Source organism: Poeciliopsis prolifica, unplaced genomic scaffold, assembly GCF_027474105.1.
Source record: "Poeciliopsis prolifica strain line A6 unplaced genomic scaffold, Auburn_PproV2 SCAFFOLD003, whole genome shotgun sequence".
Lineage (NCBI taxonomy): Eukaryota > Metazoa > Chordata > Actinopteri > Cyprinodontiformes > Poeciliidae > Poeciliopsis > Poeciliopsis prolifica.
The window spans coordinates 13,468,544-13,493,487 of NW_026562378.1; the positions used below are offsets into that span (position 1 = coordinate 13,468,544).

Sequence of the window (24,944 nt, forward strand, 5' to 3'; positions counted from 1 at the left end):
CACCAGTTTCTGGTGTATCTGATTATTTTTATTTTATGAGTTTCATGTGTAATTTAGCTACTGGGAAATTTGAGCGAATCAACATGATGGTTTTTGTATGATTCACTCAGGATGAACCTCTCATTTTGTGTCCCACTCCACACAACCAAAACGAAAAGAAACGCCACACACCCACTCAGCAGTGTTCACTACGCAAGAAAAAATTAACATTAGTATTTTTGTAACTTTTCTGAACCCTTAAAAACTAAACAAAATTCTCAACACATTAAACTGGGAAAGAGAAACCCACCTTATCCACCTTTTTTGCAAAGGTGTGCAAAAAAGCTACAGAAAACGTATTTTTGGCGGAACCTTTTATTTTTGGAACAGTTTGTGATGCCCCACATTCTGTGCCGCCATGGGTGGAGAGCCGTATCACCCAAAAGAAATCCACTACCTGAGCAGCATGCTAGATATGAGAAAACAATTTGTACAGATGAGATGAGAAATTGATTTGTTTTTCTTTAGATTCAAATAAATGAGTTCCAATAAAAAGTTGAAGAATAACAAAGGAATTAAAAATTATATGATTCTTGATTTATTCAGTGAAGAAAGAAATATTTTACTTTTCACTATCTTTGTGGTATAACTTTGTCTTTGACCTTTTTAACCTTAACCTCTTTCTGAGCAACAAAACTGGTTTGTTTTCTGCTCGTTTCGGGGGTTTTTTTTCCACTTTCCGTCTCCTGGCTGTGAGGGATGTTGGTCCACACCAGAATCAAGCTCCTGATTTTCCTCCTCAGCTTCCCATGTCCCAGAGCCACCACAAGCGGACTGAATCCCACAAACAGCGAAGCAGAGAAGTGGGCCACGGTTAGCAGCCCCTCGGCGTGATGCCCGCCATCATAGTTGTAGTAGGTCACCGCGGCGACCTGCAGAACCCAGCAGACCACAAAGAGCGACACCAGAGACATGATTACATGAGCGGCCTTACGCTCAGTGGACACGTGTTTCTCCAACTCCCCGTGGCTTCCTGAGTCCGAGGTAACGGCTCGCATGTGTTTAGCAAGGGAGTGAAGGGTTACCAAGTTGGTGAAGACCATCACAACCAGCGGCAGAACCTCGTTGAGCGCAAGAGAAGTGGATGCGAAGGCCGATCCTTGTTGGTCGCTGGGGAACTTCCAGGCGCAGCCCAGCAGAGGCCGTGTGGTGCAGCTGATCACCATCAGCTCCACGGTGGCGTTGCTTTCAATGTGAGTGGTGAACAACAGCGCCGGGATTGAGAAGGCCAGGTTAGCACCCCACACCAGTCCCAACACCACCCACACCCGCCGCCGCTCCCTCTGCAGAGTTAGAGGTCCAAAGGTCACATGTTGTCGCCTCAGGGTCGTGCAGTGGAAGATGCTGAGCGTCAGCGTCACCCAGCAGCCCACGGCTCGCCACCACACCCACAGCAGCATGAAGATCCTGCACCAGCCCGGAGACAGGGACACGTCCAGGCCCAGGTCGGACACGAATATGGGAACGGTGCGGAAAAGAGAGGTGAGCAGGTTGGCCAGCGACAGGTGGACTAAGATGGTGTCGGAGGGAGAGAGTCTCCGAGACGGATTCTCCAAAGCACTTTGAAACACCTGAGTGGAGAAATACAACAGATTGAAGTCAATCACAGAAAAAACACAAACCTATTTTAGTCTGGTTCCTAAAGCAAATATCTTAGTACTCCCGAAATAAAACAAAACTAACTTAGAAGTAACTTTTCAGAAAGATTCGGCTCCAGAAGGAAATAAGAGCCCACTGCACTGAACCCCACTGAAAACCTCCTGGTTGTTCCACCAAATATTGATTTCAGACCTGAGTTAAAACATTAAATTTGTTGTTTCTAAATGAATATGATCTTGTTTTCTTTGCATTATTTGAGGTCTGAAAGCTCTGCATCTTTTTCATTATTCTGGCCATTTCTCATTTCCTGTAAATAAATACTACATTTTTGCTTGTAATTTCAGAGACATGTTGTCAGTAGTTCATAGAATAAAAGAGCAATGTTCATTTTACTCAAACATATGAATATAAAGAGTAAAATCAGAGAAACTGATCATTTTAAGCGGTATCTTATTTTTTTCCAGAGCTGTATGCGACCTTGATTTAAGTTTTAAAAAATCCAGTGGAAAAAATAGTTTTTCATCAATATTAACAAATTATTGCCTCAAAACGAGCTGCTATATATTACTGAAAGGTTTCTTGTTTTATCTTATTTAAAGTGTGCTGAGCTATTTTCACTAGAAATTAAAACAAAAATGCCTGGTGAGATTTTGTGTAAAAACCATCCACTCATACATTAAAAAGATATTTAATCTCTCACCACATGGATGACCAAGATGTTTCCCAAAATCCCAGAGAAAACCAAGAGGCCAAACAAAATAGCATCTACCATGAGAATCTTTGACATGGCGTCATCCTTTCCTTTCAATCACAGGTCTGAGGGGTCACACAGAGTGCCGGACTGTTTTATATGTGTTCATACAGACAAATGATCAAATCCATCACACATGATAAATCTCTGCTGACCGTGCTCACAGTCCATTTAATAAAAAACATCAACATGTCCCATGTGTCACAGACCAACAGGACTGCTACATCAACAGGTTTAATCGCAAAGTAAAAACTAATAGTACTTATCTATTTAGTTCACTCTATTTCTGTTTAATTCAAAAATATTCAGTCACTATTCAAATATAATCTTTTGATTACATTTTGATAATGAGCATAAGTAACTTATTTAATCCTATCCTTTAGATAGATAGATAGATAGATAGATAGATAGATAGATAGATAGATAGATAGATAGATAGATAGATAGATAGATAGATAGATAGATAGATAGATAGATAGATAGATAGATAGATAGATAGATAGATAGATAGATAGATAGATAGATAGATAGATAGATAGATAGATAGATAGATAGATAGATAGATAGATAGATAGATAGATAGATAGATAGATAGATAGATAGATAGATAGATAGATAGATAGATAGATAGATAGATAGATAGATAGATAGATAGATAGATAGATAGATAGATAGATAGATAGATAGATAGATAGATAGATAGATAGATAGATAGATAGATAGATAGATAGATAGATAGATAGATATAGATAGATAGATAGATAGATAGATAAATAGATAGATAGATAGATAGATAGATAGATAGATAGATAGATAGATAGATAGATAGATAGATAGATAGATAGATAGATAGATAGATAGATAGATAGATAGATAGATAGATAGATAGATAGAATCATCATTCGTCCTCCACCATTTTACCATTCGAAAATGACTTTTTTATATCTTATATTAAACTGAGTTATGTTTTAATATTGCTTCCGCTCAACATTCAATCCGTCCCACAAAGATCCACACTATTTATTATATATAATGTACAGACTCTTTGTTTCTCTATTTATTTGTATTTATTCAGTTCAAGAGTAAAGAGAGAAATGAATTCAGTCATGCACACCATCAACCTTCATCTCACAGGTCCAGGAAGTAAACAAACAAATTCAGCATTTTTTCATCTTAATCAGCCTTTCATTCTCTCCCTTGGTACTAATCATTCACTGAGCTTCCAGTGGGACACGGTGATGACGTCATGGAATAATCTTAAGCACTGAAGGAGAGAGCGATGAAGCATTTCACCAAAGTGTAAATATTTCCATTAGAGGTTGTTATTAAAGAGCAGCAAAGATTTCCTCCCGAGGAAAGAGCTGATGCAGCAAGAAAATACTCTCTTTTTTTAACCTATTTGCACAACTAACACTGCACATCATCTCTAAAACATGGTGGTGGAAGCATTATGATGGATGGAGCTAAATGCAGAGCAGGACTGGAATTTCAATAATATTTGAAATGAGTGAGCAGAGATAATGTAGCAGTTTATATTGAAATATATTCAAGTATTGCTGGGTTTCAGACATGCGTACCTGCAGAGAAATGCGCGCCCAGTGGCGGGACCGCGCATCGCTCTAAACTCTGGCATATTGATAGGAAACGGACTGAACCTTTATTGAGACATACACGAGTCGAACGTTTTTCAGGGTCTGATGAACATGTTCTCCTCAGATGGTTTGAAATTCTTTTAACACCATAATGGCTCAAATCACAGCTTATATTCGTCCAGAAGAGCAACAGCTTTTCCCCCAGCTGCGTTTTCAGGATCTGATCCACACCTGGAGCACTGAGTGGGACGATGACTCATCATCCAACTGCTGCTGATGACTCCAAATATTTCACGCACGCACCCACGCTCTCCAGCACGCACGCTACGGCGAGCGCTCCTTCACGTGCGCTCTCTCGAACGGGCATCAAAGCCATTTACGTCCAGCCAGACAGGAAGGAGAAAGCGGCTCCGCTGTCCTGCAGAAACACGTAAGTGGTTTGCACACAAGGAGTCACTTTGATCTGATTTCTAAACGCCTTATTCATGCGAGATCGCTTTAAATGCACCAAATGCGTTTTCTGCTTCAGATGGGAGTAAAAAGAAGAAGAGGAAGAAGTGATCTCTATGGCAGACCTCGGCTCGGATGGTTGTGCCATCGCCCATCCGGCGGTCCACTGTGAACGAAAATAATTCAACCAGAGGACGAGAGATGACGAGCCACCGCCGAGCATCTCTGCTCGCCCTGTCGGCCCTCCTGGTCTCCACATTAACACACCAAACGTCCTCATCCTCATCCTCAGCAGCAGCAGCAGCAGCATCCGAGGGGAGAGGCAGGAATAACAACCGGAGTCATGACAGCAGGCCATCATTTCAGAGTAAAGACAGCAGCAGTAATTTCTCTGTCAGCGCGCTGAGACCGAAACCAGATGAGGAGGCGGCACCGATCTGCGCCTACAGGGTGATAGAGGGGGGCATCTGGGGGCAGCTTTGTTTTCGACGCACGCTGTTCGGGTTCAGGTGCAACCAGGAGGACTGCAGGACGCAGGTGACTCTGGGGAACCTGGTGGCGAACCTGCTCACCAACGGCAGCGTGCTGCTGCAGTGGAGCCACAACGAGACGGAACAGAGCCCCCCCGAGCAGCCTGCTGGTTCTGGCTCACACGTGACTCCTCCGCCGCGCTCGGTGTTCGGTGAGCGCCGCCACCAGCGCGGCGGGTTCGAGCTGAGCTGCTGGTGGAACGGCAGCTACACCCAGTTCGAGTGCGCCGGCGTGCAGCTGGCGGCGGGATGCAGGGACTTCATGATGCCCGAGCTGCACGAGAACATCCCGTACCGGATCTGCCTGCGGACCCCGGCCCGGTCCGGCCCGCGCCGGAGAGCGGAGCGGCGGGACTGCGTGGAGTTCACGCTGCCGCCGTCAGGGATGCAGGACATTGTGATCGCCATGACGGCGGTAGGGGGCGCAATCTGCGTGATGCTGGTGATCATCTGTCTGCTGGTGGCCTACATTACAGAAAACATCATGAGCCCCACGACACAGCACTCCTACTCCTACCGCACTCACTCACGCCACTGACGGCCTAAATAAGATAAATAAACACACCAGGTTCCCACAGTCGTCGTTACAAGGTAGTTATTGTTCAGCGCACAGCGCAGGTGCTTCTTTATACATTAGAAAGGCAATTTAATTCGGAAAAAAAGAGAAACTAATGTTGGTGATAATGGCAAACAGCTAATAAAACCCAAAATGTCCTGGAAAATAGGGATAAGCCGCAAGAAGTATTTCCTAAACAAGCATGCTATTCACAAAATACCATCTAAGAATATTGATGGAAAGTTTGGTGGGGGGAAGAAACACAATCGACGACAACTTCAGCCTTGAGAAGATGGTGAAGCTCACCAATTTGAGAGTTTGGATCGGACTCAGAAGAGCCACCACACAAATCCAGGATTGAAACAGAGACTAGACTGTTGCTTAGTTTTTCCTAATTTCTTTAAAATAATACCTGGAGGAAGAACGAGGAAACTCCAAATTAAAGCTGTTTTGAATCCGGTGTGAAGTTTCCACAGCACAGCCATGCCAGGAAATGTCAGAGTACTTTATGCTTCCTTATGCTAACAGGTTCCAGGACCTTTCACCTCCCCACTCTGCCAAAAACTGGTTAAATTATCATAATCTTACTGGGCTTGATTGGTCAGCAAATGCATGGGAGACAATAATTTAAAAATCCCTTTATTTTGGCTTTCTGTGAAATCAAAGTTTTCTCATTGAAATTTGAGTTTTTATTTGCTGTAAGTCATCATCAAAGTAAACAGAACTAACCACTAATGACACAACAATCTACGAGTAATAAATCTGTAAATGACTTTGATTTACTAAAACATCAAAATATCCATAATAATCTAATGTATTAAGAAGCACCTCATCATTTTACAACCAAATTGAAGCACAATTTTGCTGTGGCTCTGCAAATAACACGCCTTTTTAACCTCTGCCAGGGTGCACTGAACCAAAATTACTGAGAAACTGTTTTTAGTATGTGAGTTTACTGTGTCATTTTGTTGCTCCAGATTGTCTCTGGTGTGCCATCAGGCTGCATTTCTACAGCAATACAAACAGCCTCAATAAATGGCTTAGGGTACATAAATCTGAGAGTGTGTTTATGTTGGGAAAGAAAGAAATATAACCTAAGTTTGATTTATTCAGTCATCTCTGGTTTCTGCTTGTAGGTTTACATACAGTGTTTGTACAATCTGTGAAGGGCAATAGAAAACTGTGTGCAATCTCTGAATTCTGTGCCAAACGTCTTTTAGCTAGAATCCCTTTTTTTGTCCCGCTGACTGCAAATAAAAAACTGTGGGGTACCTTTTAATATCACACAGCTGTCTTTATTGTTCTCTTTCTTGTGTAGTTGGGTGTGTGCATGTGACGACGTCTTGTGCCATCCAGGTCAAATAAAAATATCTTCTATTGAGTGCTAAAAATACCTGGACAAGAACATTAACCAGCATCAAGAAAGAACAGCTTGAGGCCTGGAACTGAAATCTACTCTGAAGGTTCTGAAAAATACTTTAAAAAAACAGAGGACTCATTATCTCACAACTTATTTATTGAAAAGGAAGGTCTTGAAACACATTTGATTCTTGCAGATTACTGAAGGTGTGATGTGGCATTAAGCACCAAGATATTGATAGTAGAGAGTTTACATCCTATAAGTTGCAATCAGGTTTCTTTATGGATTGGACTTTACATTTTAGTTCATCCCACAGTAGCTCAAGATCTTAGATTCAGATCTTAGAAATATGGAGGCTAAATCAACTCCATAAACTTACTGTTGTGCTCCTTAAACCATTCCTGAACTAATTTTGCTTTGTGGCTAGGACCATTAACCATCTGAAAGACAAAACCAGCAGTAAATAATGGTATCATGAAATGGTATGCACGATCTGCAGCGATGCTCACGTAGGTAACATGTTTCAAAGTACTATTCTCATTTGTCATTATTTAATAATTATTAAAAATAAATATTTATTAAAAATAAATAATTCTGCGTGTATTGAATTCATCTAATGACTTTTTCACCTTAAGTACTTCTACTTTTCAATAACAATGAAGGAGTATTTGGATAACATATGTTTTACTGACGTCATGCGAAGCTCCGCCCCCCGATGACATCACCTTATAAAGCCGTTTTCACCGTCTCTGCTTCCGCCATTTTAACTTCCTGCTTCAAAAGAACGGGAACGGCGCTGACGGTGTTCATAGTTGAAACGCCGTGCCGTTTAACTTACTATAGGGGTTTATTGTTTATGTTTTTTCCTCACAGGAACCAAAAGAACCACTAGGCTTTAGTTTCTGACCGCTGGTGTTAGTTAGTCTCAGCCGGAGAGTCGCAATGCCGAGCCAGCCGCTGCGTGTAGCGGTTGTTTGCTCGAGCAACCAGAACCGCAGTATGGAAGCGCACAATATCCTCAGGTAAAGACGACCCGCCAGGAAGACGAGACAGAACAAGAAAACCAACTCCAAGTGAACCTGTGCTGTGTGGAGGGGGTTTCCCAGCCGGTCACAGCCCGTGCCGACGCGGTGTCGGTCCGTCAGGCCTTTATCGCTCTCTAACAATGGACTCTCACTTCTGGAGTGTCCCGCCGAGGGTGTAGCTCACCCTGAACACACCCTGCTTACACGGCTTCGCATGTGCTGGTTGAAGGAAACAACCGCACTGATTTTTCCTCTTAAAAAAAAAAAAAAAAAACACGCATGGATTTTAAAACGCAAGGCCTTAGTGATTAGATCGGTTCCCCCCTGGCTTCACATGTTGACAACAGCGCCCCCTGGACGGAAGTCTTCCAGAAGAAGAACTGCAGTTGTGCAACTCCGGTCATTCAGCTTTTTCATAACACGATCTGAGGAGTTTCATGCCCTTGTGTGTTTTTAATAGGAATAGTTTGCGTTCAGAGTGGACGCTATTTGTTTTACAATAAAAAAAGGAAGTTTTTTTAAATTTTTTATTAAAGCATGGGAATAAGGACTTCTACACTCTAATCAAAAACTGACTACAATAGGATGATCACTTATCTTGCTGGCAAAATGAATTTTAATATTGTATTTATTCTCTTGTCCTTTCCTTTTTTACAGCAAACGTGGATTTGACGTCCGATCATTTGGGACTGGGTCTCATGTGAAGCTACCTGGTCCATCCCCGGATAAACCTAATGTGTATGACTTCAAAACAACTTATGAACAGATGTACAACGACTTGGTCCGAAAGGACAAGGAACTGTATCCCCTTCGCACTCATTTTTTTCCTTTCTTTCTCTCTCTCTTTCTCACACACACACCTAAGTAAACATGACCCATCTGAAAGTCTTACATGGATGGTATTGTTTGTTTGGAGTTTGGCTAGGTGGTCGTCTTGGGACAGCACAAACAATGGGAGCTCCTCAAATCAGACGCAGTCTGAAAATGTTTGACACATGGTTGTAAAATAAGGTGTGAAATAACCTTGCAATCAGCAGGTGCATTAGAACAGTAAGTGGATTTTGCTGGCAATAGTAACCTGTTTGTCATTTTTCTATTTGTTTGTTTTTTTATATATATATATATATATATTATGTGTTTGTGTTTTTAAACCCGGTTTCATTTTTTATTTTTGAGTTTTTTTGCACCATGATCAGTTTCTGGTGCCTTGGTTCTGCCTGGTGAGTAGAAAGAGGAAAAAAAAGAGCCTTGTGGGTTGCAGCTATGATGCTGGAAAACTGAACCATACAGATGTGAAGTCCTATGAAAACTCATGTTTAAAGCTGTAGTGTAAATGTAAACTGTATATTTGGGGTAAAGTTTAGCTTAATGGTAAGTAATTCTGGGTAAGTTTTCTGGAAAAACCTTAATTATGTGGAGAAAAAAAAATAGGATTTGTTCTGCATTTCTTGATGCTTTCATTTTTACTTAGTCCCTTTGCCTCAGAATAATTTAATGCCCATGACTTTAAAACAATCTAAATTTCTGACCTACAAAAGCAGTTTATTTAAAAATTTGATAAAATTAATTTGAAAGTGTGGCAATTTGAAGTGTTCAGGCTCAAATTAATAGATCTTCTCGTCATAGAATGGAAATTATTTAGTGATTGGCTATTTTGGGTCAGCTGTAACAAGCATCCTTAAAGCTTATAGAGACTATAAAAGGTTTAAAGATAAAAAAGGATTTGCAGAATAAAGGATTTTCAAAATGTAAAGCATCAAAAATTGAAACTTCTAGTTTTTTTGCTGTTTTCTTTGCTCATGTGTAATCATGAGCTGTATTCTGCTCTCCAATATTTAAATGCATCATTTCATAAAGTAAAAAGATTATGAAATAAGGAATTTTTTATTATTTTTTTGACAATTGATCCTCTGATTTTTGGCTAACTTCTGGGATTACCTAAAGCATATTTGGAAAAGCCACTTTTAAACTATTTAGGTTATAAAGGTTCAAAATGTCACCTTAAAAAGCAATTATTTTGTGAAGGTTTTGTATTTTTTATTTATTCCTTTTAATTGTGCTGAAGACCTAGATCAGGGGTCTTGACTCCAGTCCTTGAGATCCGGGGTCCTGCAGCTTTTAGGTGTTTTCTGGATCCAACACACCAGAACCAAATGCATAAACCACCTTTCAGTATGCAGTCCAGTTCTCCATAGTCCTCCTGATGACCTCTTTAATTCCCTCAGGTGGGTTGAAGCAGAGATAAAAGTTGTAAGACCTCAGACCTTGAGGGCTTTAGTTGAAGATCTCTGGTTTAGTGTTTGGGAGCTGGAAGATTAAACTGTTTCCCTTCTTGTCCACATTTTTAAACCACTGAAACCTCATTTGTTTTCTGAGTTCTCGACTAGAAGGTGCCAAACATCCTATGAACCTCGTGCAATGTAGCAAACACCTGATTTGTGATGCAGTAGGAAGATTGTGATATAGTTATAAAAAAATTTTACCTGTAAGTAGAAGATGGAGAGAAAAATGACGTATTGAAAATGTTGATTTTTAATTAAAACTCTTCAGAATGGCGACAGTTGTCTAAACTTTATTTCACAGGAAGTCCAGTATTTTTAAATTGTGGACTAGTTATTGATGTCACCACCAGAGGGCGCTGTTTTCTCTATTCTTTCTCTATTCAAAAGCATTTTTCCCTTTTTCTCTGAATAGCAGTAGACTCGTGGTTTTTAAAACAATAATTTGTGTGTGTAGCTTTGGGAGGAGGTGATTTTGCTCTGTTTTTGTGGCTGCTGCTGTTTTCCTTGACTTCCTCGCCTATCAGATATACACAGAACGGGATCTTACACATGCTGGACCGCAACAAGCGCATCAAAGCAAAACCAGAGCGCTTTCAGTTGTGCAAGGATAAATTCGACCTGGTCATAACCTGTGAAGAGAGAGTCTATGACCAAGTCCTGGAGGGTGAGATTGTTTATTAAATGTCAAATCACTGACTATATTGTTATTTAGAACTCTTTACAAACCATTTCCTCTGCGGTCTTAAAAAAAGATTGCATTTTGACTTGTTTTTGTTTTTCTAGATTTGAATTCAAGAGAGCAGGAGACGTTACAACCAGTTCATGTAATCAATGTAGATATTCAGGACAACCACGAGGAGGCCACGTTGGGAGCCTTCCTCATTTGCGAGTTGTGTCAGTGTGTAAGTATCTAATTCAGAATTTTCTTCAACCATCAAATATACAGTTTATTAAAACTTTCAACCAGCCTGTTATCAGTTGGTCTAAGTTGTGTCCGTCTACATCAGATCCAGCACACAGACGACATGGAGAACGAAATCGACGAGCTCCTGCAGGAGTTTGAGGACAAGAGCAACAGGCCTTTTCTCCACACCGTCTGCTTCTACTGACACATGAAACAAGTTTGCAATAAACACACACCCAGACCCCAAGCAATCAGTCGATAGAATAAGGAGAAGCAGGCTGCGTATTCTCCTGATGATTGGTGCAGAGCAGCTCAACGCTTTGGGTCAGGACCTAAAGATCGAGAGCTACTGGAAGTGATGGTTATGATGGGCTGTTCCTCTCTGCAGAGGTTGGACTCGCTGCTCTCATTATGCCTTTATTCCTCTAGATCAGGGTTCGGCCGCGGTCCTCCCCTGACCCAAAATGGAATCACTCGACCACATCTCCTCAGGGAGAGCCACGACCCGCAGCTCCCCTATGGCCCTCTCTCATTTTTTTGTTCTTTGTTGTTGAATAGAGCACATTTACGCTCCTTTGTTTAATTTTAAATTGCATTTTTTGTTTTAATATGAGAATTTTAATTTTGGTATGAGACCGTGTACATGTGTTTACACAGGAGAAACATTGATTGAACTGTATATGTTATTTGTGCGCCAGTGTGTTGTAGATAATCTGAATTAAGTTAAAGAGGGTGGGCTAGTGATGAATAACCAAACAAGACATCTCAGAGGTGCTCCTGCGGTGGGTTTCATTATAATGTGCTGATTTATATTTAAACTCTGAAATGCTGTCTTTCAGGGCATAGTATTTTTTTTGTAAATGTTTAAGAATTGAAGCAATGTAATTATTTTCAAACTGCAAGTTCAACTCTTGAGTGCCTGATTTTTCTGTATGTACATATGAATCTACTAAAGGAGACATGTAATATGTTTTACTGACTGTCTTTTATTGCGTTTTCTCTGATTTCTGAAAGTTGGAGCTGCCATTAAGACCTAGACTGTTAGATTAACACGTTTGTCACTTTGTGGGGGGAACGTACATGTAATTTTTGCTCAACCTTTTTCTTATCCTCCAGATTTCAGTTGTAGTCCAGTGAAGACATGAAATTACCGAATGTCTTCAAATTATTTTCTATCTCAGCATGTTGGTAATCTTGATTTTTACCTACAGTCAGGAAAAGGTAAACTTTCACAACTCTGATCGAGTTGTGTGCGTTAATGTCGACTCCGACAGAAGAAGAAATTCCGACTAAGTGAACAGCAGATTAATGGACTTATTGAACCAATCGAACTCTTAAAGCTGCAACAACAAAATGACTTTCAGTTCTGGTATTCAAACCAGATGAAAACAGGCTGGGTCACAAATGAGCTGAAAAACTGGACATTTGTTCAGATCTCGGGATCCAGACGTAATATTCTAATTTTAAGTGTCGTGTTTTTATCAGCCATAAGCAGAAAATCTAAATAAGCAGAAATAAAGGATTGAAAAGATCAATCTCTGTAAGTTGTATATAAAACATGCTTCACTTAGTGAACTTATTACTGAAATAAATTACATTTTTAATCACTATTCAATTAAATTTAGCCCATTTATATTGCGCTAACTGACAACAAATGTTGTATAGAGGCACTTTACAAAAAATAATTTCAATTCAATCACACATGCGTTCCAATTGATCCCAGTTCTCTATAAGCTCTGTCATTTTATTCAACTTAATTAAAAAGTTTTCTAAGGAAAGCCAGCAGATGGCAACATTTACTCCACCTCCTTACTGTGTTACTCAACACACAGATGCATATTTTGTGGGATCTTTTAGTTTTCATCCACTGAATAAATAGAAATGGACTAAATATCTCGTATATCAGTCATCTGCTCGCACAGGTGTCAAACTCCAGTCCACAAGGGCCGGTGTCCTGCAGTTTTTAGATGTACCTCAAGTACAAAACACTGGAATGAAATGACTTACTGACCTGCTCCTTGTGTAGATTAGTTCTCCAGAGCCTTGCTAATGAAATAATTATTCTTTTCAGGTGTGGTGCAACAGAGGTGCTTCTAAAAGTTGCAGGACACCAGCCTTCCAGGACCGGAGTTTGACACCTTCTGTGATTAGAAATCTGTTTTCATTGAGGCTTTCAATAATAATTCCACTTATTTGAATTGTTTGTGTATTTATCAAAGTACAAATAAAATAATTTTACTTTTATTTAGATTTAATATGTTTGTTTGAAAATAAAGCTACATCATTCCACACAAATCATAACCAGAGCATAAAAAGTAAAAAAAAAAAAAAAAAATACAAAGGAACCAATTTGAACATCCGGGACACTTTGCGTTTATTATTGGCACTTAAAATAAATGATTTTGGTTCCAACACTCAACCTTGATGGATACTATGACATAAATAATAATAATAATAATAATAATAATAATAATAATAATAATAATAATAATAATAATAATAATAATAATAATAATAATAATAATAATAATAAATAAAACAGGTTCTAATTCCACAATCCAATTTCAAAATGCAAAATTGATCAATAACAATAGCAAGCAGAATCTTCGATAACTTTCATGAACTCCGATTCAGAACCGCACAGCATTCTGGGGGATGTAGGCAGAGGAAAAGCGATCAACGTCTCAAGGCTAGCTAAGCTAGGCGAGTAGCAACAGCTAACACTCACGCGCTCTCTGGTTACCTAGCAGCTACCTGTTAGCTGGCAGCAGCAGTTTCACCACCATGTCTGGTAACTACTTAATAATAACAATAATAAATATTAATAAACAACAATGGTGTGGAATGAAAACTGCGGCTAAAAAGTCACCAGTTTGACAGTATTTCAGATATTTGAAACAAAAACTAAATCAGTATTAACTGATGTGAAACCCTTACATCAGGATCCAGATGTCAGCCATATTGTCCAGCTTGACTTAGATATGCAGCTAATCACTGAACTCTCATCCTCCACACAGCTGATTGTTAAATGCTGTGTATACAGCAACCATTCATCCATTCACTATCAGTATGTGAATGGATGAATGATTGCATGTGATGTAAAGGGTCCTCTGGAGCTGTATTTATCATTTAGTTGCAGTGGCTCAAAAATATTATTTGCACATGGAAACAGAAGCGTTTCTTGTTAGAAAAAGGTTTTAATCATTCTTACAGAGAAACTGTGGACAACATTCATAATAGTATAATGACAAACACATGGTTTTGTTTCTACATAAACTGCTTGTTTACACTGTATACATTTCATATGAAAATTAAAGATTCAGGCATCAGTTGTGTTACGAAGACTTAATTATCTCTCCCAACCGTAAACTAATCTTGTCTCAGTTCGACCATCTATCACAGGAAGTCTCAGACCAGAGCGCTCATCTTTCTAATCCAGACAGTCCTGTTATAACTCAGACTGGGGTTCCATCTTTAGGAGGAGAGGAGCCGGTCTTCTCCTCTTTTCCTGGTTCGGTTAAACCATCCTCTGTTTTTTTAGACTCTGTTTCTGCAGCATCTGAGTTCCCACGTTTGGCCTCTGCTGATTCCGGTTGTGTGTTTATTTCAAAGACTGGAGCGATGACCTCCTGAGCGTGAGGCGTCTCCTTCAGAGGGAGAGTGAAACCCATCTTCCCTATGGCAGCTCCGGCCCCAGCAGGCGGAGGCGTGAGGCTCTTCGCTGCCTCCTCCTCGGCACGGAGCCAGTCCATCTTCTGATGGTGCTGCTTGATGGCGTCGTCCACCCGAGCGTCGATCATGGCTTCCGTCAAGACGCCGTCCTCAGAGGAGTACGCTGCAGCCTGGAGAGGAAAGAAATGATTATTTTCTTCAGATGTTGTACTTTGAAGAAAAATGATCCACAATGGTTGAGGGAAGCGTACCTGCCAGGCCACACCCAGCTTGGAGATCTCTCTTCCTGACATGCCCTCTGTCCTCTTGGCGATCTCTGAACACTTTTTGCCATAATCAAACTGGGCGAGCTTCAGCCTCCTTCACAGAAACACAAAGCACGCACTGATTAGGGACGCAAGTTATCCATTAATTAGTCCATTGAAGGTTGACTGAACTTATCGACTAACCATTAATTAATTAATTAAGCAGCCATTTTCTGTTTTATCAAGAGGTTCCACTGACTTTCCACAACATAAAGGGCTACGGCTGAATGAGCGATGTTAAGGTAATAACTTTTGGAGCAAATCCAGTGTTTAATCTTCAACACATAACTGCAAAAGTGGCATTTGCATCCCACAACAGAATCTTTTTGGACAGTTCGTCCTTTTCTTTCTGAGACACTGCCGCCATCTTTGTTTTTGTGAGTTGCTTCACCTAATGGGGACCAGCGGCGCCCTCTGCTGGATGGCGGCCAAACTACAACTAAAAGAAGGTTGAAGCTGATGTTATTTGTGAATCTTTTGGAATTAGTTTTAATCTAATAAACCACTGATCGACTATTAATCGTAATCTCACTAATTGCCACTTAACTGCGCTGTTTAATGACGGTACTTACTGTCGCCCTCCAGTGGCCGGCTCCAGTACGTATTTGTCAAAGTACAATCGCACCAGTCGCTCCCTTTCCTCCAGACCCGGCAGAGCGAAATTCACTATCTCATCTATTCGGTCGTTGATGGCCCAGTCGAACTGCTCGGGTTGGTTACTGGCCAACACCAACATGAACCTACAGTACAGGAGAAATGAAACTTTAATCATGTTGGTAGAAGGTCAAAACCTGTGAGAGAAACAAATTTACTTGTTGCTCTGTTCTCCAGTGCGATATAGGAAGGCATTCAAAGTGGCCCTGAGGTCTTCACTGATCTTCTCCTACAAAGACAAGAGTAAAAGGTGATTAATTGTAACATCCTCTACATTACTGCCTCCTACTAACCACAGGAATCTCCCAACATTTAAGCTATGATATGAAATATCTTGCAAATGTATTCACACCCCTGTAAGTTGCTTACATTAACCCAAACCTCAATTTATTTTCAAGGGACTTTATGTAAATACACAACTATGAAACGATAATGTAGGGCTGGATCAGTAACAATATGTATATCGCAATAAATCATTATCAATACGTGCAATAGAATTTTCTATAATTTCCACTTACTCCAGAACCATAAAGAATTCTGGGAGTTGTAGGCAAAAAGAAAGCCTTTAGCCGCTCAACCTCTCAAAGCTAGCTTCACAATGTTGGTGGAATCAACTAACTCAGTCACTCTTTGGTTACCTAGCAACTCACTCACTCTTTGGTTACCTAGCAACAACCTGTTGAGGAAGTTGCGCAGCAGCAGTTTGAGGTTTTGCTTCAAACTGCACTAATTTTTTTAGCAGTGCTTCTGCCTGCTTAAAAATTTAAAAAACAACGCCGTGAAGTGAAAACTGGTGCCCAGTCTAGTCACACGACTAGACTGGGCATGTTTCAGATATTCAGAACAAATAAATAATCATTTATATTGACCGACATGAAACGCTCAAATCGTGATACATTTTCCTGCCATTTGGTCCAGTCTTAAAAATAATTAACTTTAGCTATGAATGAAAACCTGGAAAGTGTGCCATGGATTTTTGATGCATTTATATTATTATATAAAAAAGTTAAGGGGTTAAATAAAATCTACAGAATGTGCCATTTTTCTTGTGAGATTAATCATCAGAATACAAAACAAAAATCCCAATTATCATGCCAGCGTTGGTTGCTGTAAAATTACAAACTGTGGAAAAGTTGAAGCGATGGAAAAACTTACAGTGGCTCTTTTGCGAAGGAAAGCATCAGCTTCATCCACAAAAAGCAGCAGCCTGTCAAAGAAACGAGTGTTGGATTATTTTATTCTCTGGGAAATTAAACCCCTGAACAACATTGTAATAATCTGTATTTCTTTAGCAGCGTACCCCCGTCTGCTTGTGTTGGCCCAGTCGAAAACTTTATGCATAGCGGTCACACCGTCCCGACCCATGGGTGCTACATCACCACCGGTCATGATAGCGTAGTCCATCCCAGAATGCATTGCCAGCTTCTACTCCACACACACAACAGCTGATCTTAAGTACACATGTTTGAGCTCCAGGTTTTCCACTCTCAAGTGCCAGCTGTACCTTAGCAAACAGGGTTTTCCCCGTGCCAGGAGGGCCGTACATGAGGATGTTCCTGTAGAGGCCATTGTTCTGCCTCGTGTTTCTCGTTGCGATGGCGACGTCACGCACACGTTCCTCCAAGGTAGGCTGGCGGAGGGAAAGATCCAACCGTTACAAAAGCTTTCAACATTTTAAATCAGCAGCATTTACTCATGAAATCCACTTACGTTGAGCACAACTCCCTCAAGCGCATCCTGAGGTTTGCTTTTCAGGCGCTTTGCTGTCTAAACATCAATAGATTCAGGATTTTCTTTTAATCTGATGAGAGGTGATTCACAAAGTTAAGGTAAACGATGCTGGGTTAATTTCATCACCTTGACTGGATGCTTGATGGCCTCTCCCACGGTGAACCGGGACGTCTCACGCACCAGAGACGGTTTTCCAAGCCTGGCCTCAATGTAGCGTCCTGCTACTGCTGTTGCATTACGCGCTGAATACACTCCTACAGCTAACAGGGTCAGGCCTGCCACCTAGTGGAGGAAAGGGAGAGGTCACTCAGGAAAACACACATGAGAAAAAAAAACAGTAACTTGGGCTGGATGGTGGGGCTTAAAAATAAAAATATATACAAGTCATTCATATCAGATCCAGTTTTAATCTATTTTCCTACTTTCTTTAATAACAAAAGAAGTTAATGTCAGAAAATATTTTCAAAAAGTGGCTTTTATTTCAATCATCCCCTCTGTGATTTTGCTGTATAAACGTCAGACTGTGAGGATTTGTGTTTAATTTACAGTCATAAAATTAGCAGAATAAAGATGCAATTTCACCAGAAGGACGTCTTAAAATTACCAGAAAAGAGACATTTTATTGCAAGTTTTATTAAGTTTTTTGTGTTTTATCCAGTTTTCACTCCATGCTATTTATTTTTTTTAAACAGTTGTGAGGCAAAGTAGCAAAACATTAAACTGCCACTGGTAAAGTTACTCAAGCTGTTTCTAAGTAACCAAAGAGCTGGTTAGTTGGTTCCAGTTAACTGTGAGAGGTTAAATAGCTAAATGCTGTTTTGGATCAGAGTTCAATAAATAATGTATATATTTAATATTGCATCAGATGTTGAAATATGTGTACCGTTGCAGTAACTTTGTCCCAGTCAGACACAAAGGCCCTGAATCCTTCTCCAAACACGGCGCCAGCAGTTCTAAATGTAAACACACACCAGCGGTCAGAACACCTGAACAAGGTCCGCCTGTCTGCTCCCCAGTTCCTGACTAAAACTCACTTTATGGACTCCAGGACGGTCTGCCGGTGCTCGGCCGCCTTCAGTCGGATCTGCTCTCGGATTATGTCTGCGTTCTCCCTCTCCACGCGCGCTCGGGCTTTCGCCTCCGCCTCTATGCGCATGAGCTCGTTCTTGTGTCTCAGCTCCATCTCGTGCTCGATTGTTGCTGTACAAACGGCGGCACAGCGACCCGATCAACTTGAGCTCGGCAGGTTTTAAGAGATCGGAGCAGTGAGGATCCTACCTTTCCTCATGGCTTCCTGTTTCTGCACAGATTCCTCCTGCTTGCGAAGGTTTTCCTCATTCAGGATTTGCTGTAAGGTGGAAAATTAGATGGGTCAGATGTTTAGGCGTCTCGCTCCAAAGTGTTTTTATCTGAGCTCGCATATGAGGGCCTCACCTGTTGCCTCAGCTGCTCCTCGTATCGCTGCCTAGCCAGCTTATCCTGGTACTGAGCTCGCTATTGAAAAGACAGAAAACAAAATGGTAGCCAAATGTCTTCAACCTCCTGATTGCAGCAAGGTGAAAAAATACACAGTTCTCACCGCCTGATGCTGCTTCGTCTCTTCATTCAGAGTCTTCCTCCTCTCCTCTGCCTGGATGCGTATCTGGTCACCTTTGAGCTGCTCGACTGCTGCTTCATACTCCTGTTAAAGTCAAAACCCAAAGAAAATCTTCAGAAACACACAATTAGAGTCAAGAATTTGGCTTTTCTATGTTACTTTCAAGATAGGAAAGACACATTTTTCACACCTTCCTTGTCAGATTTTTAGGCATCATATATATCTTAATAATACAGCTCTTAGAAAGACTGCACTTTGGAGGGAAAAAAGGAAAAAGCCTCAGAAAATCAAAAATGTTCGACCTTTGGAAGTTTTCTACAATTTTTGAGAAAATGTCTGAGTTTAATGTCAAAATTTCTGAATATTTTATAGATAATTTTAGACTTTTCAAACTCAAATTATTTTGTCTAGCAAATTTATAAAATAAATGTAAATCTTTTAAAGGACATTTCCCACTTTTGAAACTCACAAATGTCCTTTTTCTAGAGCATTTATGAGATTAATCTCAGAGTTTGTCTGCAGCAATGTACTCCTCCAAATAAAAAGAAAGGCTGCCATACAAATCAGCTTTTTTTTTACAAATATTTGATGGAATTTATGAGGTTCCACACAGGATCGAGTTGGTTTGTTTAGCTTTTCTTCTTAATAAATGAAACTGTCGTTTAAAACAACTTTCAGATTTATATTTTTATCTAATATTAAAATTTGTTTGATGATCTGAAACTTCTGAATGTGACAATAAATCAAAAAGCAAAGGAAATTTGCAAACAAAATTATCTTATAATATTATTGCTCTTAAAAGATGACGCGTCTTTGTACCTTCATTTTACTCTGGTGCTCCATCTGAGTGCTCTGCTCCTGCATCCGAGCCAAATCCAGCGCTTCTTTGGCATGACCTGGCAGAGGAAAACAGCAAAGAGTTGCTCTAAATTCAGAGGATGTCTTACTATGAACACAAATATTATCTGCACAGTGCCATCGCTAATTATCGTAGCTTAATAGATCAATTGTAAAGCAAACTAATGCACAGACGTTCATTGCAAATACATAACTCGGGGCAAATGAACCCGTTTAATATTTTCAAAATGTGGTATTGAAATATACCAGGACCCATTATCATTCAACCATGTTTCATATCCAAGTATAAAAATCTATGAAAATAAAAACTTTACCTCTGTAACACCCAAACAGCAGATTTACTGATGGCTTAATGTAGGACTAACGGTGGCTTTCTGCATATTTGAACTTAAAAAAGAGAATCCAACACTAAAAATACATGCCTGGAATCACTAAGGTTTACTTCATACCAGGTCATTTTCCTCATTCACACCTAGAAAATGATAAAAAATTCAATATTTCTTCCATCTTACTTGAGAAACTTCTTGAATGAAAACTTTTGCCTTGAGTAAAAATAAGTTGAAGTAGTGCTACTCTTACTGGCGTACAACTTTAAGTGCTCTAATCGCATTTACTTGTATTTATGATTGGAGTATAAAAGCATGCTACACTTAGCAGCTTTCTTATTATATTCTTCCACCTTACATAGTGTTATGGTCTGTTATATAAAGTACGTAGATGTTTTAGGGGTAAAGGTGCAGTAAGAAAGGTAATGCATTACTTCAAGGTACAACATCTGCAGCAACCTCTACTGCAAGGTTGTGACCTTTTCACTCTCACTGAATACACGTGGACGTATTTTAAGCTTATTTTTGTTAATTAATGTATAAATTCACTAATTAAACTAAGAACATGTTGATCTTTATTCACATTTTAATTCATTTTTATTGATGTAACCAGGTTAAAGCCCCATAGACATCAAGATCTCATCTGCAGCACAAATTAAAATTATTACACAGAACAAAGATACTTAAAAATAATTCAAATAAATTTAAAACAGACAACAAAGGCATGTTGTTCTGATCCAGACCGTTGCATTACTTGGGTTGAACAGCGGAATGGATCAGGATGCACATGAGCATATATATACATATTTCACATTTTCGCTTTATTATAGATGTAATAAATCCACACGGCTCTGTGCCGACCCACCCCGAACCTCTCGGAACACTCACGGGACTTGTCGAGCTCCTTGGCCGCCTGGGCAGCCCGCTCCAGCCCGGTGGGATCGAAGTTGCTCCATTTGTCCTTGGGTTTATCTCCACCGCCGCCGGAGCCTCCAGTCGGCGGAGGAGGAGGCGGTGGCTGGGCCGGTAGACCGGGGGGAGGTTCGGGCTGGCCCCGGTTCAGTCCGAACAACCACGACATGGTACCGAGAGAGAATTAAAGCACAGTTTCTGCCGGTTTCGAGGAAGGATTACAGATCTGTCACCGCACCTCCTCCACACGCGTGACACGCTGAGACAGAGTGCGCATGTGCAGTGCGTAGCGGAGGTTCAGGGGAAGAACGGCAACCGCGATTGGCTCTCTGGGAGTATTCTATGTTTTAATTGGACAGAGCAAAGAGGGAGGTCCGCTCTACAACATGTACGGCACCCGCCGAGGGACATTACACTTTCTTCTGATTGCGTCAGGCTGTGCCATGCTTGGACAGTCAGTTATTACTCAGACAGACACACATTTAAATACAAAACTCCATATATACATATATATTTAATATATATTATTCTGTAGAAGCCTGGTGTTTAATATGCGAGTTTAGAAAAAAAATGTGTCTACAAAATACTACAGAAACAATATAAAAATAAATGTATGTCCACTGTTTTCTAATAAAGTACAAAAAATATTTAACTTGAGAGCAAATCAAAGAAAAATCTTACTTATGGTAAAGTTGTGAAACCAGAATACAAGGGGGGATTTGGAACTAAATTATCAATTAGATACTGATTTAGTATTTATAGGTGTATTTTAGATTGATCTCTCCCTTTAATGTCAAAATTTTTGACACATTCAAGCTTAAAATGATCAATATTCTTACACTAAATTCAATATTCAGACTATTCCACAGTTTGACTCCACTTACTGACAAAAGATTTTGTATATTTTAAAACTGATTTTCACCCCCACTTATAAATTTGCCTTAAACTTTTTTTTATGTTTTCTAGTAATAGTTTATTTTTGGCTTTCTAAATAATTAGAATTGTTTGTAGTTTCACTATGTCAATGAATTTTAATGATTTTTATCATATGTGGAGGGCTGTGTGACAGAAGTTTGCCAGGATAAAATGAGATTGGGTCAGGAGATATCTGCAAAATAGATAAATAAAGGAGCTGGAAGCTGACATTTCCACACATTTTCAACTACAAAATACATTTCAGACTCAAGCACAGACAACTCCAGAAGTCACTGATGATGGACAAATGATGGTTATCAGTCTGACGCAGGACATCCACAAAACATTATTACAAGCCAGTCTTGATTTAAAATAAGCAGCTCAATTTCATTATATATAAAAAGTTTAATGAATAAAACAGCTTTACATCTTCACCACAAGAAATAATATACACAGTGAAACAAAAAGTAGAATCAAATCAAAAGTTGTAGGTTGCAAATTCAAACCTAGTCTTGCCTGAGTGAAGATATTCTCCATTAAAGATGTTTTGGACACTTTTTTGTTGCATTGTTGTCATGTATTTTAAAGCAAACATTTCCATGTTGTTGGGACCCCAGCACTGAAAGACGTCCATGTTAACTTTGTTTCAAGAACAAACTTTTTACTTCATCCAGTGGCAAACATCACAAGTTCTTCAGGAATCCAAGGAAGATTATCAACAAGAGTGACATCTGACTGACACACACGAGACTGACTTTATCTTTCTGATGAAGCAGCACATGAGGAAATATGATTTTTAAGATATTTTACATCTGAAACATACAGATGAAATGTCAAAAGTAAAGTTGATGTCTCTGAACAACACAGATCCTTGAATCCATGACGGTAGTGAGTCTTTACTGCAGCATAACTCTGGAGAGGACACCTGGAGGCTCTTTGCCGTCTCCCAGCGCCGCTCGGAAACCTTCCTGCTGTCGAGCTCGAGCCAGCTTCGCCAGCGACAGGAAGGTCCGAGGCTCCGTGATGGCAATCTCGCTGATTACGCGACGGTTAAGCTGAACGCTGCACTGTATGGAGGAAGAAGGAGGAAAGAAGCATGAAGAGCTGGAAGCAGGAACCCCACAGCGGTTGGAGCTGGGTGGTGACACGATTCAACAAACCTTGTTGAGGTTGTGCATGAGGGCAGGATACTTCATGCTGTGCTCTCGTGTTGCGGCTGCAATGCGTGTGATCCACAGCTGGCAATAGAAAGCAACACAGGGGAATACATTGATATAGCATCTGCACAAAGCTACAGAAAACCCAGAAAATTTTGAATAACCACAAAATATAATACAATACAATCACTGGGATTTAGAGCTAAATTAATTGCACCACTCAAAGAAAAAATAAACTTTCATATTTGTTCTAAATTTAAGTTGATGGAATCACAAGTGTAAGACTCAAGCTGATGGACTTCCATTAATACCAATTACAGCAGGTGACGATTGACAGATTTAAATGTAGAATCTGAAGCATTTGAGTTATGAGGAGATTAACTTTATGTACATGCTTTCTTTTCTCCATTAAAGATGTGTTAACCCTTATTTGGGTTTATTTCTCCTCTAGCAGTCATATTCTGCTTGTATCACCTCAGATGGTTGAGTTTTGCTGCTGCAGAGACTCTGGATGCTGCATAAACTCATTCTACTTCAGAAAACCTAAACCACTTCTCATTTCTGACTATGAAGCAATTACATTTTTGCCCTTGTTTGTTTCTTACAGTGTTGACTAGAATGAGTAAGGGTACAGTGTACAAGGCTTGTTACAAATCTGTCTGGAGGTGGAAGCAAAGCTGAGGCAGCAAGTCTGCAAGAAATATATTTCAGAATTTGAAGTCATCTGAAAGGACTGCATTCACAAGATTATGTTATTTTTATTATAAATCATTGCTGGATATGTAAGAAAGAAATATATTCATCCCAGGAGAAAAATTTAATACCAATGAGCATACTGTGCTCTGATTGGCTGGATTTTGCCTTTTGTGATGTCACCAAAAGGATGTGAAGTCAGCTTTGGGAAGGCCATTTTAACTCAATTAAGAAACATTGTACAAAAAACATAGAAAGATAAACAAAATATGTAGTTTTGTGTGTGACAAGCAACATTCTACAGCCATTTGATTTAATACAAAAACTGCATGGCAGCTTTAAATTTCAGATTTGACCTTGGGTTGCAAAAAGCCAGTATATCGATGTGATGTTTGTTGAGCAGAGGTTGGTGTCAGGTGGTGTCAGGCTCTCACCGTCCTCATGTTGCGCTTCTTAAGCTTTCGACTTTTGGTGGCGTAGACGAAAGCCCTCCTGACGGACAGCACGGCCAGTTTGTAGCAGCGGTTCTTCCTCCCTCTGAAGTGCTGGTGGACGAACAGCGAGAAAGGCATTTATCTCTGCTCAATAAGAACGGTTAACGGAGAGTAAATCTGCACGTTTTTATACGTAATTGATGAAAGGACTGGAGATTTTAGGAACCCTGGGGTCATCGCTCCAGGACATAGACGTAGCCTTACCCGCGCATGTTTAAGCAGCTCCTGTACTTTCCAGAACCTGTCGGGTCCACGGTTGCGGATCCAGCAAGATAACGTTAAAAATACCATTATACTCTCCCGTCACCCCTGTCCAGTTCGTTCTCTTTTGTTAGAAAACAAAATGACCTTAACTTCGCACCACCTGGGCACAGACTGTGTTAAGTTATCAGACGCCGCACTACGACTGGATCGCGCTTGAAGAGGTACGTTTGTTTTCTAACAGCCAAAGCAGAGGAAGGAGAGTCAGTGATATGAAAGTGTTCTAATAGTGATACATTTATTTTAAAATCATACGCAGTACGGAATGAAAACTTTTAAAA

General features: G+C 40.1%; 5 protein-coding genes across 5 annotated transcripts; 2 read left to right on the forward strand and 3 right to left on the reverse strand.

Moving 5' to 3' along the window:
* Nucleotides 1-548: 548 nt before the first annotated feature.
* LOC129356046 (olfactory receptor class A-like protein 4) lies at nt 549-2,428 on the reverse strand. The gene is made up of 2 exons (XM_055025664.1): nt 2,339-2,428; nt 549-1,610 (listed from the first exon to the last, which is right to left on the reverse strand). Exons 1-2 carry the CDS (start codon nt 2,423-2,425, stop codon nt 612-614), a joined length of 1,086 nt encoding a protein of 361 aa, XP_054881639.1. The 5' UTR covers nt 2,426-2,428; the 3' UTR covers nt 549-611.
* Nucleotides 2,429-3,573: 1,145 nt separating this feature from the next.
* fndc10 (fibronectin type III domain containing 10) lies at nt 3,574-6,898 on the forward strand. Its single transcript, XM_055025648.1, has 2 exons — nt 3,574-4,411; nt 4,511-6,898. The coding sequence occupies exon 2, from the start codon at nt 4,567-4,569 to the stop codon at nt 5,497-5,499; it is 933 nt and encodes a 310-aa protein (XP_054881623.1). The 5' UTR covers nt 3,574-4,411; nt 4,511-4,566; the 3' UTR covers nt 5,500-6,898.
* A 728-nt stretch (nt 6,899-7,626) lies between these two features.
* Nucleotides 7,627-12,063, forward strand: ssu72 (SSU72 homolog, RNA polymerase II CTD phosphatase). The gene is made up of 5 exons (XM_055025653.1): nt 7,627-7,899; nt 8,560-8,703; nt 10,709-10,848; nt 10,968-11,086; nt 11,192-12,063. The coding sequence occupies exons 1-5, from the start codon at nt 7,820-7,822 to the stop codon at nt 11,291-11,293; spliced, it is 585 nt and encodes a 194-aa protein (XP_054881628.1). The 5' UTR covers nt 7,627-7,819; the 3' UTR covers nt 11,294-12,063.
* Nucleotides 12,064-14,274: 2,211 nt separating this feature from the next.
* atad3 (ATPase family AAA domain containing 3) lies at nt 14,275-21,397 on the reverse strand. Its single transcript, XM_055025640.1, has 16 exons — nt 21,120-21,397; nt 19,867-19,943; nt 19,030-19,131; nt 18,885-18,944; nt 18,729-18,798; nt 18,485-18,650; nt 18,334-18,403; nt 17,577-17,732; nt 17,430-17,486; nt 17,224-17,349; nt 17,020-17,144; nt 16,875-16,926; nt 15,878-15,948; nt 15,638-15,805; nt 15,012-15,120; nt 14,275-14,930 (listed from the first exon to the last, which is right to left on the reverse strand). Exons 1-16 carry the CDS (start codon nt 21,310-21,312, stop codon nt 14,544-14,546), a joined length of 1,989 nt encoding a protein of 662 aa, XP_054881615.1. The 5' UTR covers nt 21,313-21,397; the 3' UTR covers nt 14,275-14,543.
* A 1,042-nt stretch (nt 21,398-22,439) lies between these two features.
* Nucleotides 22,440-24,826, reverse strand: mrpl20 (mitochondrial ribosomal protein L20). The gene is made up of 4 exons (XM_055025683.1): nt 24,607-24,826; nt 24,343-24,453; nt 23,219-23,296; nt 22,440-23,125 (listed from the first exon to the last, which is right to left on the reverse strand). Exons 1-4 carry the CDS (start codon nt 24,691-24,693, stop codon nt 22,955-22,957), a joined length of 447 nt encoding a protein of 148 aa, XP_054881658.1. The 5' UTR covers nt 24,694-24,826; the 3' UTR covers nt 22,440-22,954.
* Between the last annotated feature and the right edge of the window lie 118 nt (nt 24,827-24,944).

Bases quoted from the DNA above. Each gene is read 5' to 3' on its own strand.
- LOC129356046 (XM_055025664.1), bottom strand. From the start codon at position 2,425: ATGTCAAAGATTCTCATGGTAGATGCTATTTTGTTTGGCCTCTTGGTT. The intron at 1,611-2,338 runs GTGAGAGATTAA...TTCTCCACTCAG, and splicing joins ACATCTTGGTCATCCATGTG to GTGTTTCAAAGTGCTTTGGA.
- fndc10 (XM_055025648.1), top strand. From the start codon at position 4,567: ATGGTTGTGCCATCGCCCATCCGGCGGTCCACTGTGAACGAAAATAAT.
- ssu72 (XM_055025653.1), top strand. From the start codon at position 7,820: ATGCCGAGCCAGCCGCTGCGTGTAGCGGTTGTTTGCTCGAGCAACCAG. The intron at 7,900-8,559 runs GTAAAGACGACC...CCTTTTTTACAG, and splicing joins GAAGCGCACAATATCCTCAG to CAAACGTGGATTTGACGTCC. The intron at 8,704-10,708 runs GTATCCCCTTCG...CTCGCCTATCAG, and splicing joins GTCCGAAAGGACAAGGAACT to ATATACACAGAACGGGATCT.
- atad3 (XM_055025640.1), bottom strand. From the start codon at position 21,312: ATGTCGTGGTTGTTCGGACTGAACCGGGGCCAGCCCGAACCTCCCCCC. The intron at 18,651-18,728 runs GTAGGATCCTCA...CCGTTTGTACAG, and splicing joins ACAGGAAGCCATGAGGAAAG to CAACAATCGAGCACGAGATG. The intron at 17,145-17,223 runs GTACAGCTGGCA...TGTGTGGAGTAG, and splicing joins GGAAAACCCTGTTTGCTAAG to AAGCTGGCAATGCATTCTGG.
- mrpl20 (XM_055025683.1), bottom strand. From the start codon at position 24,693: ATGGTATTTTTAACGTTATCTTGCTGGATCCGCAACCGTGGACCCGAC. The intron at 24,454-24,606 runs GTAAGGCTACGT...TTCGTCCACCAG, and splicing joins AGCTGCTTAAACATGCGCGG to CACTTCAGAGGGAGGAAGAA. The intron at 23,126-23,218 runs GTTTGTTGAATC...TCCTCCATACAG, and splicing joins TCATGCACAACCTCAACAAG to TGCAGCGTTCAGCTTAACCG.